At 39.9% G+C, this 19691-nt stretch overlaps 1 protein-coding gene across 1 annotated transcript in view; it reads left to right on the top strand.

Annotated features, from left to right (window-relative positions):
- The window catches only part of LOC134227642 (A disintegrin and metalloproteinase with thrombospondin motifs 7), a 128773-nt gene that overhangs the window by 13204 nt on the left and 95878 nt on the right, over positions 1–19691 (top strand). Inside the window, exons 2-3 of the mRNA XM_062709276.1 lie at positions 150–414; positions 11007–11172. Of these exons, the coding sequence (XP_062565260.1) occupies positions 150–414; positions 11007–11172 (431 nt within the window). The remainder of the gene's footprint in view (positions 1–149; positions 415–11006; positions 11173–19691) is intronic.

Below are 19691 nucleotides of genomic sequence, written 5' to 3'. Positions count from 1 at the left end.
ACTACAAATCGAAGCTACCATCAATATGAAACTGACGGCGTACGCTTAATCTTGACACTGACTGTAATGAAAACATCATGCGGTGGCAGACCGTAAATAATAAGCTGTTCTTTTCTCTTTGACGTGTCCTCTCGTCCACGCCATTTCAGGTTTATTCACACATCATCTGGCGAATGCACTGCTTGTGGTTCCGCGGAAGGTTAACATTCGAGGAGAGCTAATCTCGCACCAGTTAACACATCATCACCATCATCATCATAATCATCGGAATGATGATTATCAATCACAACAATTTGATGGAAGCGACGCGAAAGAACCTCATCGTCGGATACGGCGAAGTGTTGCTGGTGAAGGCGATGAAAAAGTACACTATCATATCGATGTTGAGGATCAGACGTTGCACTTGGAACTAGAGTAAGTATAAAATAGATCTTTGCAAAACAAATATCAGGTTCCCCGAAAGTTTAGTCCGATTCCACCGCACTTCCACGAAGTTCCTTCTCTCCGATTCTCTGTCTGATATTGTTTTCGCGATTCTTTCATACTAGATTCACAGTTAATGGCCAGCCCCCTGTAGTCTGTCGTACAATATTCTCTTCTTCGTACTATTGATAGAGCCCGTGATTCGTGCTTCTGAGCCACACACCATTTCAAAGTTTCCTGTATATCACAACACTTTTAGCTCGAAAACCCCGAAGGCGTTCCAGTCTACCAATTGTAACGTCTACGCTTCTTGTCCGTAAAGGACCTTCTTCTTCTTCATCAATGGCTCTACAGTCTACATTCCAACTGGAACTTCACCTACTTATCAACTTAGGTACATATTCTATTAACATTTCCTCAGTTATTAGTTGAAGGCTTTTCTATGCTCGCCATTGCATGAGTATGTATATTGTGTGGCAAGTACAACGAATACACTCTGCCCAGGGAGTCGAGAATGTTTCCAACCCGAAAACATCCTAGACTGGACCGAGAATCGAACTCGCCATCTCCGGATTAGCAATCCTACGCCTTTGCTCGCAATGCTACTGGTAAAATTAGAGGTTTTTATATGGAGCAGATTTTATTTCCGCTTGCATATTGTGAGACCTAAGCTGCCTACGTAAACCATAGAAAACCATATTGGCAGCAGCAATATTTCTTTTCTCTTCATGGAAACGATATTATCACAAGTCGAAAGCCTTGCCCATCATTCTCAAAAAAAGCCTAATTTTCCCATCCTTCTTAACAACGACTTATCTGTGGTATCTTATCAGCTTCCACTAGATAACTCGCTTCATCTAGTTCCTGATCACTATGAAGCCAACTTCGCATTCTGCTCTACCACCGCGGTGTGGTAGGCCCGCAACCGGACAGCCGGAATAGTCATAGAATAGATGTGATACTTGATAGGAGTGTTTGGATGGAATCTATCCCTCGGAATTGACGTTCTCCGGTTTTGGGACAGATTTTCTATATTGCTGGCACGCCAACCGACCATTTGCAATTTAGTATTATTCCATTTAGTTCTATTACCTGTCTGTAACTTTTTAAATATGCATGCATGTGGCTTGTACTCTACTACAGGTTAAAGCAAATGAAAACATTCCACTTAAAAAGGATTCAAAATGAATTTTAATTCATTTTGACCTGAAATAAAGAGTAGCCGACAGTGTCATACTTAGACTGAAAGAGATGATAATATCAAACAAATTATAATTAAAATTAAAATCTGTCTATAGTATGACTTTGCCAATAAGAAGAATAATATGTTTGAAGTTGTATCTAGTCCGGCAACTAAAATGGCACAGAGTCGAGAATCATTATTATTACCCGAAAAGAACATTTGCCGTTAGGAAAATCAAGATCGCTTTCTTAAAATTAACAATCCTTCCTTTTTCCATCTTCTTCCACCCTAAATCAAGGAGGGCCTTAGGACTATTATTGAAAAATTATCAAAGAACACAGAGTGCAGACTATCCGATGTATACTCGACATTGTAAACCTTTCTATCATACGTAATGAAACTGCTCACGATAGGAAATCCTCACGTCCCGCTAGGCGCCATGGACCAGCAAAGCCGTCCTTCCTACCTACATAGGAGCAACGTGTCTGTTGTAAGGGCAACAGCAACGGTGAACCCATCGGTCATCTGGCTCTCACGTCGCCCCATCAACAATAAAGCTCATCACCATGTAAGCGCCACACCGTCGTCGTCGTCGTCGTCTGCCGCGCGGTGATCGGTTGGCAGGCACAAACCGCGCGATCTTGATTCTTGAAAACGGGTTATTTTCCACGTTCGCTTTCGCTCCCTTCGGTGCTCCGATCGCGCACGCCCCAGCAGGCCGGGGAGCCACCGCCCATTAGCCCAGCTCACGTTCGGCGCTTGTGGCACCCGACAGGCGGCGCACACTGCTGCACAACTCGTTTCTGTGTCGGTCAAAACTTCTCTCACGTATGAATTTGCTATTTGAAAGGTTTCTATACAGTTAGGTTAGGTTTTAGTTTGTAAGATTTAGTAACCATTTTTACACAACTCCAGTAAAAGAGCTTGTTACACTTAATTCCACTTGGTGGTGAATTGAAACAAACTCGCATTTAAATAATTCCACGAAACAAAATGACTAAGATATGCTACTTTTTGTTTAAGCAGTTTCAACAATCAAATGATAGTTTCAGTGACTCAATTCCAACACCCAACTGGTGCATGCTATATTTTCTAACAATTCTTTATAAGAATATACTGAAACCTCTATAAGAAAGAACTGGGCTATACAATTATTGTATGAGAGCTTACAATTTACTTACTTTTCTTACAATATAAATTTTTCTTACAATATTTGTTTGTGAGCTTACATTTTTGTATAATAATCTTACAATTGCATACTGTCGTATGCTGTAAAATCGATGAACAGATGATGCGTTGGGACTCAATTTTCACGGCATTTTTTTAAGATTTGTCGTACAGTAAAGATCTGGTCCGTTGTAGAGCGGCCTTTTCGCTTTTTCGAGGCCTTCAGCTCCGAAACTATCGTCACCATCTGCTTTATTGTTCTTGAGCTGTTGGATGGCATCCTTAACCTCCTTCAAGGTGGGGGCTGGTGGGTTTCCATTGTCCGCTGATCTGACGTAGTCGTGTTCACCGCTATCTTGACTGCCTATGCTCTCAGCGTCATTCAAGTATTCCTCGAAGTGCTGTTTACACCTTACTATGACCACACATTCGTCCGTCAACATGCTCCCATCTTTTTCCCTGCACATCTCGACTCGCGGCATGAAGCCTTTGCGGGATGTATTCTTCTCCTCCAGAATCTATCTGCACTCTTCGTCCCACATACCTGACGTTGCTGCGTCGTTGAAGGCTGTTTTACTGTACTCAAACAGTCCTCAAGAGGAGCCCCATCGAGCTCACCCTATTCCGAAAACGCTGCCTAGAGATGCTATGCGTTGGCAGTGTAAAAATCAAGTTGTTTCAGCTTATGTAAAACTATTTTTTCAGGACTTAAAAAAAATGTTACATGTTCTCTGTAATATATGACAACTCACAGGCAATGCATTTACGACTTTTTGGACTATCAAATATCACACAGTTTGCACAAATTGCGTTAAAAAGTAATTGTAGTATTGCCTTAGGATGAGGGGGGGGGGGGGTATACATTATGACGTCTTACACCCTAGTAGTAAAAGTTACTACATTTTCTATGCACATGAGGCAATACTAATCAAGAAACGGAAAACCAAATCGACCACATTCTAATCGACGGTAAATTCTTCTCCGACATCACAAACGCACGCACTAGCCGCAGTGCGAATATTGAATCCGACCACTACCTTGTTGCAATATGTCTGCGCTCTAAACTCTCGACGGTGTACAACACGCGTCGGAGTCCTCCTCCGCGGCTAAACATTGGGCGGCTACAGGGCGATAGACCAGCCCTAGACCACGCACTGCAGCTGGAAGTGGCACTCCCAACGGGAGAGCAGCCAGGCGCAGCATCTCTTGAAGATGGCTGGAGAGATATTCGATCCGCCATTGGAAGCACCGCAGCCGCTGCACTAGGCACGGTGCCCCCTCAGAGAAACGACTGTTATGACGGCGAATGTGAGCAGTTAGATGAGGAGAGGTATGCAGCATGGGCGAGATTGCTGCAACAGCGCACGAGGGCGAACGAGGCACGATACAAACGGGCGTGGAACAGACAAAATCGATTTTTCGAAGGAAAAAGCGTCAGAAGAAAGATCGAGCCCGTGTAACATAAACGGGAACCTTGTTACGAACGAGCGTGAGGTGGTCCAAAGGTGGCGGCAGCACTACGAAGAGCACCTGAATGGCGATGTGGCAGACAACGGTTGCGGTATGGTCGGTAATAAACCTGCGAACACGCGCGCAGGACATACGACTTCCGGCTCCGAATCTGCAGAAAATCCAGGAGAAGATGTGCCGACTGAAAAACAACAAAGCCCCTGCGGTTGGCCAACTACCAGGAGAGCTGTTTAAACACGGTGGTAAGGCACTAGCCAGAGCGCTGCACTGGATAATTACCAAGGTTTGGGACGATGAGGTTCTGCCGCAGGAGTGGATGGAAGGAATCATGTGTCCCATCTACAAAAAGGGCTGAATTGTATAGCAACTATATCTATTTATCTTGAAGCCACATATGATACAATCGATCGGGACCAGCTATGGCAGCTAATACACGAAAACGGATTTCCGGATGAAGTGATACGACGATGTAACGGGTGAAGTACGTAGTTCGAATTTCAGGGGCAGTCTCAAGTCCCTTCGAAACGCGCAAAGGGTTACGGCAAGGTGATGATCTTTCGTGTCTTCTATTCAACATCGCTTTAGAGGGAGTAATACGAAGGGCAGGGATTGACACGAGTGGTACGATTTTCACGAAGATATTATGACACGAAACTTTGAGAAGATGGATGACTGAAAATCGAAGCTAAACGGATTGGACTAGTCATCAACACGTCGAAGGCGAAGCACATGATAGGAAGAGACTCAACAGAGGACAATGTAAGCCACCCTCCACGAGTTTGTATTGGTAGTGACGAAATCGAGGTGGTTGAAGAAGAGAGAGATTTTTCAAAACTGACGAATTCCTTCCGGAACAAACATCTCCAGGACTCCAAACAAACTTTCGTTTTGGTTCTCAAACCCGCGCTCCAATTTTTTTCCATAAGAAACCACGAACTTCAGTTAATTTTTGGTTGCATCTTGAAGCGTGGTCCAGTAAAGAGAAAAATGAGATTTTTCAAAACTTGTTACCTCGCAAAAGCTGTCACAAAGTGGAGAGCATTCGAATATCTGTCCTAGAGCAGTTTTGTAAAATATTATAATTTAATTTGGACTTATTGCACACAATTTGTAAAAATACATAAAGGATCTTCCTTCTACATGATGGATCTTCCATGTGTACATAAAGGGCGCCATTTTTCATGAGACACCAAGGCTGATAATCAGTAGATCGTCACTGACACCGCAGCAGAAATAATCAACCAAAGTTCTACGATATACCTCTCACGACGAGCAGTTCTGGCTAGGAAGAGTGAGGAAGACAGGTTCCTCCCTTCTGCTACGACCCGAACGGTAACCTGTTCCATGTGACCCGACCGGCAAGCAGCCGATCTACTACCCGAAAACCCCGGCCGAAAAGTCCACGTAATTCCCCAAGCACGACGACAAGTTCTAGTAAGGATCGGGAGAGTGAGGAAGACAGGCCGCTGCGACCCGTCTCGGCAACTTGGAAGTCGACCGGCAAACCGTATTCCGAAGCATCCATCTAGTGGAACCAAAATGGGATTTCGGGGAATGGGAACTGACTAATTCCTTCTGGACTAAACATCTCCAGGACATCTAACAAACTATGATTTTGGATTGCAAAGCTATGTACCAACGCGGCTTTTCAATCCAAAACCAAAGTTTTTATGTAGTTCTGGTTCTGGGTGGAAGATGTTGATCGATTTTGAACATTTCAAATTAATTACTTCACTAGATTGTGCGCCAAGATGCAATAAAAAATTAATAAAAGTTTGGGGTCACTAATGAGCGAAGTAGAAGCATGTACGGGGCATTGAAGACGGCCTCTCTGTTGAGGTCGATATACAGATCTGTAAAGTTACAATGATGTGATGGAATTAATTGGGATAGTACTAACTCATCTGATGACAAGTAAGCCCGCTTCAACAGTTTAAAATGTACGACCCTTAATAGTATGCATGGTGGGAACATCTGATCTAGAACATCCTTTAAGCAGATGTAGTTGACTATCAACGATATGAACCCCAAAACAATTTGGAGTGCCTGGAACATTTGCGTAGGGAAAACACTGAATTGTAAATAATACTCTTGCACCAAACGATCTAAACTCCAGAATAATTTGGAGAGCCTATAACATCTGTAGTAATACTTACTGTAGCATGCCTGTTCACATTTCTAAGATTGTTTAAAGCCTAATTCTAAAAAAAAAAACAGAATCAAAATCGTTTGAAAAACGACAAAAATTCTGAAGAAACATGATCGCAGTGCCGGGTTGATAACACCCGTAAGCTAGGTAATTATTTATCAAGCAGTAATGTTTGATATTCCTCTTGACTTGAAAATCCCTAATTATCCATACAAACTTGCGTCTTGGATTTCAAAGCCGCGCCTTTTCAAAAATTCTTTCACCAGGAGTCACTAGAGACCCCAAACCTCAGTCAATTTTTGGCTTCTTCTTCTTCTTCTTCTTCTATATACATGAAAATGAATTTCTGTCTGTATGACCCTTACTGATTCGGAAACTACTGAACCGATCGGCGTGAAAATTTGAATACAGAGGTTTTTGGGGCCAGGAAAGGTTCTTAAGACGGTTCAAAAACTCTTCCCCTTTTGGAAAGGGGGGCTCCCATACAAATGAATCATAAATTTCTGCATAACTCGAGAGCTTATCAGAGAGTAAATCAATTCAATGCGAAACGAGGTTCGTCGGGTCTGCTGGTAAATAAAAAAAAAAAAAAATAACAAACTGATAAAGAATTCTATACACAGATAGAAAAATCCACTGACATTTACGCTAAAAATCATGCACATAAATGGAACGCAATTATTAGCGTAATTCCACACGGAATATAGCCCAAATGTATACAATTTTTGACGTGAATCGTCAATATTGCATACAACTTGTAAGCAATCTTGTTAGGGAGAGGACCATTTCAGCGTAGAATTGAGATTCTCACGTCCGAATGTGTGAGTGGCGATAAAAGGAAAACAAACACTCCTAGATGGTGCTACTCAGCAAAGTTTGGGTAAAAATGAGTATATTTCCATATATTTTTTGACTCCTTCGCAACCATCGTGATGCCTCGATCTATTTTGAGGTTATGAGCAGAAGGAAAACAAACATGTATTTACACATGCCGAATTGCACATCAGTGTGCGAGCGTTAAACGTCACTCATCTCTATAGCGTAAATTTCTGCATGTTACGTTTTACGCGCTGTTTATTTTTCATTATTTTTTTCTGTGTAGGGTAAGACGGTATAATATGCCCCCCCTAAGGCAACTCCTTGATAACTTTTTACTTGTCAACGCTATTTATGCAAACTGTGTAATATTTGGTAGTGCAGGAAGTCACAAATGCATTGCCCGTGAGTAGTCACATAAAAATATTACAGATAACAATAAAGCTTTTTTGAAAAGTCGTGCAAAAATGAAATTTAAAAAGTGCCTGGGCAATACGCCCCACCTCAACCAAAATCATTTAATAGCCCTTCATTAGTATTTTATCAATCCCATAATAAAAAGGCTACAAATCCTTATGCGCTTGACATTAAAAAACCAACATATGTAGGTCCATCCAAGCAGGTATGAATTACATTTCAATATTTTCCATACAATTTGGAAGCAACTGCTGCAGGCTCGCTGCGCTTGTGTCCAGTTGGTAAGGGCATATCGTCCTGCCAACGATGGGCGTTTTGGCCAGTGAAACATGTTTTCGAAAATCGTTACATTTTCGAAGATGGAAGCAATTTTATATCATATTAACCACTGAGAAAAGTAATTTTGTTGCCCAACTGAGTGTTCCAGTGCAAGTTTTGCGGACAGTATGCCAGAGTCGCTTCAGAATGTTCAGCAAACAAACATTAAAAGTTATCGTCAACTGAGGGGAAGGTGATCATTTTTAAGACAAAACATGCAATAACAATGTGTGTTTACATTTTAAATCGAAACAAATATTTTCAAAACATGTACTGCTATCTTCTTCTTCTTCTTCTTATTGGCATTACATCCCCACACTGGGACAGAGCCGCCTCACAGCTTAGTGTTCATTAAGCACTTCCACAGTTATTAACTGCGAGGTTTCTAAGCCAAGTTACCATTTTTGCATTTGTATATCATGAGGCTAGTACGATGATACTTTTATGCCCAGGGAAGTCGAGACAATTTCCAATCCGAAAATTGTCTAGACCGGCACCGGGAATCGAACCCAGCCACCCTCAAGCATGGTCTTGCTTTGTAGCCGCGCATTTTACCGCACGGCTAAGGAGGGCCCCGTTATGTACTGTACTGCTATACGTTGCAATAATCAACAACTTTAGTTTTCTGAAATGCATTCGCATTTATTAAAATAAATTAAATTATCACACATTTTTTTGAGTAATCTGGTTTGAGGTGAAGTTGATCAAGACAGCTCTACTAAAATTATTATGACCTAGTAGTCAAAATACGCTAGGTTATTTGTATGTTGAATTTACTACGTAAAGAAGTCTACGAAGTCAATATTTGAAATGAAAATTGCGTCATTTATGACTATCTCTGTGTTTCATCCACAAAATACATTTTCATGATTATAATCGAAAAACTCGGATTTCTACCTAGCGGTAACATTACTTGAACGGAGATTATTGTCAACTACCGTTTCATAAAAAAAATTGGCACTTTTGACTGACACATCAAATGATCATCTTCACCTCAATGACCATCCTCCCCCCAGTTGACGGTACATCAAAACTGTGACTTTTTGTATTTTGTAAATATTTTCATTAAGTAATACAAAAATATTCCCATATTCACATAGGATGATGGTTTTACAAATATTTATAGGTACCAACTGAATTTGACCCTTAGTTAGTTTATAGTTTTCTAGAAATCAAAGGGGGGCGTTTTGGCCAGGTCGCGTTATACCGTCTTACCCTATCAAGTGATAAAGCTCGTAATATCAACAGACTATAAAAGAATAAAAATACCAATATCTTTCATGACAAATAAATCATCATCATAAATATAATAGCCCTGTTTGTCTGTCCGGTGACTAGCCAACCAGACGCAACACGCCGGGAAATTCTCACAAAAAATAAAATATTTGACACTTCAATTCTTTTTTACTATCAGATGTAGAAAACAAAACCAGTGACAACCTTAGACAACCAGACACAGCATTTGATGAAAAATATCACAGACAACAGACGTTGAAAATTTTGATTTTTTTAATACAGAAAAGAATCTAAACACTTGCCACGGGCGCTACTGCGTCCACAAATAAACTAGCAGACCCGATGAACTACGTTTCGTCTAAAATTGATTTGTTCTCTGATCAGTTCTCGAGTTATGCAAAAAGTTGTGTTTCATTTGTATGGGAGCCCCTTCTTCTAGAACGGGGAGTGATCTCGAACCATGTTAAGAACCTTCTCCGGCCCCAAAAACCCCAGCATACAAATTTTCACGTCGATCAATTCAGTAGGTTCCGAGTCTATAAGATTCAGACAGACAGACATTCATTTTTATTTATATAGATAGATAGATTATTTAGTCAAAATTGACTGTCCGTCATCTCTGAAAATATTGTCTTAAATTCCAACCAGTACACGAAGCATTCTATGATGTTTAGTTTTGGCAAGTTATCGTTATTGGTCATTTCCAATAATGGCCAACATGTGATTCTTCCACAGTGTGCGGCGGCGGCGGCGTCGGCATTTGCAATCATTTGCTCACATCTCACCACCGGCACCAGACAGACGTTGCCATATATGAGTGGAATTTAATTTTCCATAAAAAGACAATGAAATGAAAATTAAATCCAACTGTTGGTCTGGAAGCTGACTGACTGTGCCTTCTGGCGATCTGGGACCAGTCCACCTATGTATGTACATTACTCATGAGAGGGAGAATCGTACGGAATGAATCCAGCTATTTTCCTCGGATTGGTGAACATAAAATATTTCAATATGAGAACTGCTAGAAGATTTTTGATTTTACTCTATCTGGGGTGTATTTTCAGTGCGCGCACTCCTGTGACTCTGGTTAGCATATTTTTGACAGTTTGACATGGCATTTAGAAAATTCAAATATCAAATATCTATTAGTTACACTTACTTAGTTAAGATTATAAAATCCTTTAGATGGAGTAAAATCAAAGAGCAGAATTGTTTGCACAGAATAATTTTTCACAGAGTGTAGGACAACACTGCCTGATTGTAAGACGTGAGGCCAGTAGAATGAGTGTGGCAGCACCTTTCTAGACGAAAAAACACACCACGCGCCACCACAGGATCAATTTAGCGGTGGGGTGCTAATTTACCTATTTTTACTATTATCGAAGTGTTAAACAACAATGCCTATATGTTTTTAATTTTTTTATAATCTATTTGCCATAGGTAAAATATTAAAAATTGTGTACTAATTATCTTGTTTATGTGAAAAGTAAATTGTACTATATTGAAAACAATGCATTTTTGAAAATATTTTTAAGAAAACTTCACGTATTAAAAAATACATCTCAAATTATTTTCGAAAACGAACAAACCCACAATGCTTTTCGATACTCTGCTGATCTTCTGCATTTCGTTCCGCTCGCTCCAAATTGGTGAGACGCAGCGTGGCGTCCGTCCGTCCGTGAGTAATTTCCTTCTCGTTCAACAGCGGGCACACAGCGCGCGGTAGTGACCGGCATAATCGCATCATTGATCTCGAACTGATTTTCTTACTATTTTCTGTTCTTTCTCCTCCCTTCTCCCCATCGCCATTACCATTTCTCGCGACAGGCCTTCGACGGGATCATTCGTAGCGCCATTAATGGTAGTGGAGCGCCACCGACGAGATCTACGCACCCGATCACGTCCCAAGAAGCACGTCAACAGCTGTCACTACCAAGGACACATCCGAGGTCATGAGCAGTCCCGAGTGGCCCTGTCCGCTTGCCACGGATTGGTGAGTAAATTCTACTTATTTTCTGTTCTCGCATTTATACAATTATGATTTATGGGATGCTATACGTGGAGATTGAGTGTATCATTATACTATCATTAGGGCAATTAATTAGTTTGCTGGCTTTCATGACAGTCAAGTCCATTCATTTTCCACACTCGGTCATGATCCGACACATGAATCAGACACATGATCAGTCTTCGTTTTCACGATAAACGCTTCTTCGTTGCAAAATATATCCGCTGTCGTCAACTAGATTTCTTCATCAACAAGACAAGCTAATTAGCTAGTTGGAAGTCGTGAGATCTTGATCAAATGACGTAATCGTGTGATATGGGGATAACCGATGTTGTTGTTTCAATTCCGAAGAAGTGGGTCTCATGTTCCAAAATCGAACGACTTCGTAATACCAGAAGTAAATTCAATGCTAAGTTGTATGTTTCGGAGTAAAACACAATCGTAATCGGTGCATTAAAGGCGTCTTAAAGAAGAAGGACTTTTGTAAGAAGGACTTTTCATGATAAACGGGAAAATACCCACTGGGGGCCTCGTGTAACGACTTAAACATCATATAATGCTTGGTCTGGTTTCATATCCGGCTGGATTGTGAGTAGCGTTTCAATCATAATTTCCGAAGTTGATTGATGTTCTACTTATTTTTATCTTTCATTCAACCTCTATTTTCGCAGACGCATCCTTTTGAATCTGATTGAGCAGACTGAGCAGACTACACGAAATCAGAAGTAATCACTACATTTATTTATACCGAATCGATTGATTGTTCTTCTTTTTCTTCTTCGTCCCTTTTCTTCTATGGCTCTACATTCCAACTGGAACTTGACCTGCTTTTCAACTTTTTTTTGTTGAGGCGTAGAACCACTATGTATTTGCATCTTGTAGGTTGATCATCATTTGTCAAGTAAACAACCTAAGACGTGTCTTTTCCCAGTCCGGTATAATTGAGTTAATAAAACGCACTACCTTTCCAGGATTTGCAGTCCAAATATCTCCTGGTTGCATAAAGCCACTAATTAGAAATGTAGATCTACCCTTGTGCAATGCTGCAATGCATCACAACTGCAAAGCAGATGTTCCGAGGTCCGCAGAAAGGTTCTGGGCCAATAAACTGTGTGTTCGAACCTCGTTTTGCAAGCTCGTCTACCTTTTTATTACCTTCAATGCCACAGTGTCCTGGAACCCAGTACAGACTTACGGAGTTCTCTTGGCACACTTTTCGCAATGAAAGAATGCAGTCCAAGACAAGTTTTGATGTACATTTAAAGCTACTCAATGCTTTGAGTGCCGCTTGACTATCTGTGAAGATACAAATATTTGCATATCTATATTTCCTCTCTACACAGATATTAGCACATTTCATTATAGCAAAAATCTCCGCTTGGAACACCGTTGGATAGTTTCCCATTGTGCCACTGAGATTGATATCCCAGGGCCGAAGATTCCTTCTCCCGTTTTTATTGAAAGCACATAATGATTACATTTTTATTTTATTTTATTTTGTGTGTATTAATCCAACTGACTTTTTAGAAGTCTTATTGAATATCTTAATTAATAGTAACTATCATATTAAACAGCAATCAATCTTAAACAAATAGACTACATTCGTTTACAACCTCTATCATAACAAACTCTACTGCCCTTAATCTCCGAATGAGAAATATTTAATACTATTATACGATAGGCTTCCACGTGTCATTTGATCTAGTAATAAATTCCCTGAATTTCACATTTTTAGGCCATGTGGAAGGATTCATTGCACAAGATTTAAATTTAGACGCTAAGACTACTTTAAATGAGACAAAATCTGGCTTTTTATGCTTTTTCCAATTCGAAACTAACTTTGTCGCATCTATATTTTCGGTCTCATAGAAATTAATCGCTCGTGCGACCATACGCTGGACATCAAGTTCAGTTGCTCTACTGTCGATGTTGGTTAACAGCAATGAGAAGTCGTTATTCTCTTCACATAGACTGTTATCCTCGTGAAAATAATCATCACAAGCGGTTCCATCGAACAGACAATGAGATTCTGGTGTAGAGTGTGGCAAAACACGGCTGATCGATGGTCTCGTAGGTAGTGGTGCAGAGTTCGTTTTAATAGTTTTTACAATTTCGGCAACAGTACTCTTCAGTTCTTCCACTTCATCCTCAACCGATCTCGTATGCTTCCCATTGAAAGTGCTTTCGTTCTTGGAGCGTTGTTGAAAAGTATCCATGCAGCAATCACACATCCAGGCGACATTTTTCGAAAGTGACTTGATGATGTTCCACTGTAGATCCCGTAGACCAACACAGTTGCAGTGAAATATTCCCGCACAGCCACCTCTACAGGCAATGAAGAAGTTGTCATTCTCTCGAACACACAGAGAGCATTTGCGACATATTCTTTCTACTTCTGCATCCATTCAAAACGCGAGAATAGCTTTCCAATTCAATTTAGGAGAAGTTAAACTGTACTAATTTAAAACTTTATCACCCACGATTCACGAAACCACTGTTGTTAGATGGTATTACTAGTTTATGTGACGAATAGGAAATACAAATAATTATTTTATGATGTGACAAAACACTTGAATTCTAAGCGCAACGCCGGAGCAACGACGACGATCAACTATCAGTGACAGATCTGTAATTAAAAAAAAATGTTGTTCCTATTCTTGAGCCATCTGTGTAGAATTTTATGGAACCGTCCCGAACAGTGGGACCTCCGACTTCTCAGTCCATACGTGATGGCTCACGTATGTTATAAGGAATGTCATAGTTCTCCACAGGTTTCATCCAGTCTCCACACCCAACCAGCGATTGTTAGATATTCTAACAATTCTGTATAAGAATCTAACAAAACCTGTATAAGAACTGGGCATATGCGAAATTGTTAGATTCTTATACAAAAAATGTAAGCTCTCAAACAAATATTGTTAGAAAAGCTTACAATATTGTTAGTTTCTTATACAATACTTGTATAAGAATCTAACAATTTCGCATATGCCCAGTTCTTATACAGGTTTTGGTAGATTCTTATACAGAATTGTTAGAAAATCTACCATCCGCCGGTTGGGTGCACTCATATTCATCACTGGCCCATATTGAAAATTTTGTGAGATACTCAAATCGCCTGACTTGAAAAACTTCAATCGTTTAAGTTTTTGCATATTCTTTTCCGCTTCTAACTGCACGAATTCATACATTGGTAGCAGATTTAGAATTGCATCTAACGATTTTGAAGGAGTGCTACGCATCGCTCCCGTTATAGCAATGGACACCTGGGTGCTGCGGATAGAGCCGCTTTTCTGCGCTCAAGCGAGTAGAGGGATATTTTGAAATCACTCCCATAAACAAAATTATTTTGCAGTTACTCGGCTGTCAAACATTTCCCGCTCTTCGAATTTCTCTTTCCACGCTTCATGAGGGCGCACAAATGCGCTAGACTCTACATGACTTAACGATTGTTTACATACATTCATGCTCCAATCAGCTGCTGAATCTCAAGAAATTTCGCAACGAGTGCTTTTTAGATGCATTCCTACTAATTTTCCACTCGAAATATAATGTGAAAATATTTGTTACAAAGAATACAAAACTCAAACAAAGTTTATTTTTATTTTTTCCCCAAATAGTAACAATACTTCTCAATATTAGATCAGAAACGAACATAACCACATTCTTCAATGTTTGGCTCCGGCACAATAGAAAAATTTGGCTTCAGTTTGACAACCAAATCGATTGTATCCGCACCACCCAGATGGACACTAACCTTTGCAGTTTTGTCAGCTTCTTCTGTGCAGGAGCCTATTTTGTTTTTGGCCACCAAACAAGAGCAGCATATGTCAGTTTTGGACGAATAATGGAAGTATAAACCCACTTTATCATTTTTGGTCTTAAGCCCCATTTTCTTCCAAATGTTTTAGAGCATATCCAGAAGGCACTAGTTGCCTTTCCGATCGCACACTCAATATGAGCATTCCAGTTTAGTTCAGAATCCAGAATGACTCCCAGGTATTTGACCTGTTCACTAAGCTGAATTTCTAGTCCTCCAAGCTTAGGAGCTTTTAGATCAAGTTTCCTTTTTCTAGTGAATGGTACAATTACAATTTTTGACGGATTAATGCTAAGGCCTTCCTGAATACACCACGATTGGGTAAAATTTAGAGCCCATTGCATTCTTTCAGAAATGATATTGTCGAATTTCCCCCCCACTAAGATGACAATATCGTCAGCAAAGCCTACAACCTCGAAACCTTTTTCTTTTAAGCTTCCTAGAAGATCGTCTACAAATAAGGACCACATTAGTGGTGAGAGGACCCCTCCTTGAGGGCAATCTTTCGTTGCCCATACTGTAAGAGACGAACTTCCCACCTCTGAAGAGATTTCTCTTTTTGCAAGCATGGTGTGAATCCATTTGATAATGTTCGTGTCGAAGTTTCTTTTCTTCATGGCACGATCCATTGACGAATACGAAGCGTTTTCGAGAGCTCCTTCAATGTCCAAGAAAGAACAAAATGCTATTTCTTTTACCGAAAGCGCTTTTTCCACTTTAGATACCACTGTATGAAGTGCCGTAATTGTTGACAGACTGGTAAGCAAACTGGAACTTAGACAGTGGATGTTTAATCATGTAATTTGAGTTGATATAATCACTCAACACCTTTTCCATAGTTTTCAACAGAACTGATGAAAGACTAATGGGTCTGAATGATTTAGGATGCGTCTTATCTCTCTTTCCTACTTTTGGTATGAAGATAACTTTTACTTTCCTCCATGAAGATGGAATATAATTGAGTCTTAGACTTGCCTTGAAAATCTCAATTAACGGCGGAATCAGCACTGATTCTACGTTTTGAAGCATTGCTGGAATTATTCCGTCCGGTCCGGCAGATTAATGAGGCTCAAAAGATCTCACTGCATTCTCTACCCTGGCTTTCGTAAAGATATCGTCAACCAAGGCTTGTGCAACATTTTTTGCATCATCAGACATTTTAGTTGTTCTTGCTGAACATCTTTGACTTTCAAACGGGCCACTTTTTGTTGGTTTGGTTGGTTGGTTTTCAACTTAGTATTCTATTAGCAATTCCTTAGTTATTAATTGAAAGCTTTTCCATATGTCACTATGCCCAAAGATCCAAGAATGTTTCCCACCCGAAAATATTCCAAGTCGGATCGAAAATAAATCTACGGATCAGCCACGCCTTAGCTCACAAGGCTAACATTTAATAAAACGCCAGAAATGCTTTGTTTTGAAGGGGTAGAATAGGGGTCCTTGAATACTTGAGGGGACCTGGAATAATTGAAAGTGGGAAATATCTGCCTTCATTTTTAAAAAGGAATGTTTTAAGGCCTCAACATTGGACGACAATGACACCGACAAAAATTGGACGACCCTTATTCCAATTATAGTAAAGATAATAAGTTGCATATCAAGATTTGTCTACTTAAAGAAATGCAAATCTTTTTACGCTCAACATTTAAAAGTTTTCCTCTTTCTTTTACGCCTAACATATGAAATGACTCCAGTGACTACTTGGGTATCCAGTTGCCTTGCGAGCAAGGCCATAGGATTGTCAACCCTGAGATGGCGAGTTCGATTCTCGGTCCGGTATAGAATGTTATCGGGTGGGAAACATTCTCAACTACCTGGCCATAGTGCATCCATTGTACTTGTTTTTTCAGGACCACCATTTAACACAAAGAGAATTGACATGGAAAGTTTTATTTTGTCAAAGCACATAGCATAGCTGCTGGTAAAACCTATCTTCCAGAGACTTGTGCAAAAACCGATGACACCAAATTCAATACATACACCTACGTAGTCCTACGTCATTTTTGCGTACAATCCAAGTACAATCCTGTTTGAGAAGTTCGACCTAGATCTCGACCTTCCCAGTAATTTTATTGTTTTTCAGCTTATTGGTAGTTCCACAGCTTGACCGACTTCGGAGACGAGCCATCCTCGGGCTGAAAGTCTCCTTAATAAAGACACAAAAAAAAAAAAAAAAGCTTGACCGACTATGTCCATACTGCTCCTTAATACATCCTTTGATGTCACCGATCTACAAATCTTAGAAGTGCTCCTTTCACGTGGTTGCCACCATAATCTTAGCTGTCAGCAAATTTCCCTCTCGGCTACTACACATGGCGGGCACTGTCGCAGTCTTATGCCACGCGACATTGACAGTCGCGTAAAACCTCTGCATATAGTTTCTATTCATGTTTTCCTACGCTTCAGCTTAATTTCACTTCTGCCCATACTACTGTACTGCTCTTTAATGCAACGGGTACGAGCCACTAGCATCCTGGCAACATTTATTTGCCTTCGAACACTTCCTGCGCTGTTGTAGCCATAGCTTCGTAGATATTCTCTCACGATCTGCGTCGTCAGATCCGTTGCTATATCCTATCCGCTCGTCCGGTTTCTGGCAACCCCTGCAACTGCCGAGTGTTGGATATTGAAACGCGTAGTTCTGTTATTTCGTAAGTTCGTGACGCATGACAGTTACGAACAATTTTGGTCCCACAAATTAAAAATCACGTATATAAATAAATATTTTTTTGAACGACGTATACGTCACTTTTTCCAGATTACGGCAGTATTGGCCATCATTTTGATTTTTTATCTTTGAAGCATAGTTGAGATTATAAAGCACGACTTAATTGAAATTTTGCAAAAACAAGTCAGATCTCTAGCTCTTTTTTTAAGAAAAAAAAAAATCTAAACTCAAATTACAATCGCGTTTTTAAGGGCACCCACTCAAAACGGAAGCAACGCACAACTATTTTTATTATTATTTCATACATGCTGCGACGCAGCAAAGTTGGAATAATAAAAATGACAGCTGTGCGTTGCTTCCGTTTTGAGTAGGGTGTCCTTGAAAACGCGAGAGAAATTTGCTTTGGATTCCAGGAGCCTTGTCCTTAAGCGATTGTTATGATTCGCCACACTTTGAAACGCAGAATAGGTGATCTAATCGGAATAATGCTAGTCGTTTGTTCGTACGAGCAAACCATTTTCTGAACGGCCAATTTCAAACGACACCAAACATCATACCACCCAGAAGGCCCGTCATGTGTCGCGAAATCGAAGAGGTAGTTGCGGCACGGAACGTAAATAAAAATTGACTATCGTCGTCTTCATCGTGCAAGGTGATGGTGGAAACGGACCAGAAGAGAAGTAGCTCACCCATTTCTATTCCTCAAGCAGTGTAGCATGGAATTGCTTGCAGAGCCGTTGTGAGAGGCATGCAATTGGGTTGTTTAAGCGTATCGGTGTTATTATCAATCTGCAGGAAAAACTGAGCCAAATTTTTCATAATTTTTGGAACCTCGGAACTATTTTTAATTTCCATTTTAAATTTATATGGGACTAAAAATTTGTTCTTATGCTGCACGGACCAATTGACAAGTGCTAGTGTCATTATATCGATTGAAATGGCTTATTGGTTTGCTGTAAATAAAAGGTTTACAAACGAAATAAAAAATATGTTGAAGATCAGAAAAGCATGCTCTTTAAGTTGAACTATAAAAAACCTCATATTTTACTGTGCTAAACAGCCAAATTGAAACGTTTTTGAAATTTAATTGGTAAAATTACTAGAGACATCGAAAAACAATTATTTGAAGCTAGTTTGGACCATTAACGATGAACAACTATCATTCATACTCATTCATATCTTGCAGAATTGAATACAGAATATTATGCTGAAAACGAAAAGATTAAAGTTCATCTGGCAAAGTTATTAGTACTTTCTGGTGTTTCCCGGTCCGGTTTAGGAAATTTTTCGGGTTGGGTATTCTCTCGAATTCCCTGGACATAGAATAATAGTCGTGTTGACCTCATGATACGAATACAAAAATGTTAACTTGTCTTAGAAACCTCGCAAACCTCAAAAACTCTAGATTGCTTTGAGACTCTCTTTTGCACATACGACCTATTCTCAAACTAGAACTGTGGAAGTGCTAACAGGACACTAAGCTGCGTGGCGGAAATGTCCCGGTAAGGGATATAATGTCAATAAGAAGATGAAGATCGTGGCCCTTCAAAATGTCATAATAATTTGAGCCACCCTAATGTACACCCAAGTAATCAAAAGTTCCTTTAAGAGTACGTTTTTCGCTTAATCAACTTCACTGAGCTGCTTAAGCGAAAAACGTACTCTTTAAGGAACTTTTGGTTAGTTGGACAAAAAACCCCTATTCGATTTTGACAATATTCAGTTTTGGCAACATTCGATTCTGGCAACAAAACCATTCGATTTTGGCAGCAAAATTTTTAATTTAATTTTTTGTTTTCAAAATTCTTTTTAAATCGCGTGAAACTCATTTTCCGCTTAAAAGATAAATCTTCTAGCTCAAACTTTTCTAGGGGTATGTGGCGGGACCATCATCGTCAAAAACTGTTTAAATATCGAAAATCGCAAATCGCGTAAGAAGATTAATTAAAGAAAAATGCTAAGATTTCAAAATCTGCAACTGCAACTAGTGTAAAAGTTCAGTTAGTCATGGGTGTACCT

Source organism: Armigeres subalbatus, chromosome 3 (genome assembly GCF_024139115.2).
Source record: "Armigeres subalbatus isolate Guangzhou_Male chromosome 3, GZ_Asu_2, whole genome shotgun sequence".
Classification (NCBI taxonomy): domain Eukaryota; kingdom Metazoa; phylum Arthropoda; class Insecta; order Diptera; family Culicidae; genus Armigeres; species Armigeres subalbatus.
Note: the sequence above shows the minus strand (reverse complement) of the source record. Positions and strands in the feature narration are given on the sequence as shown.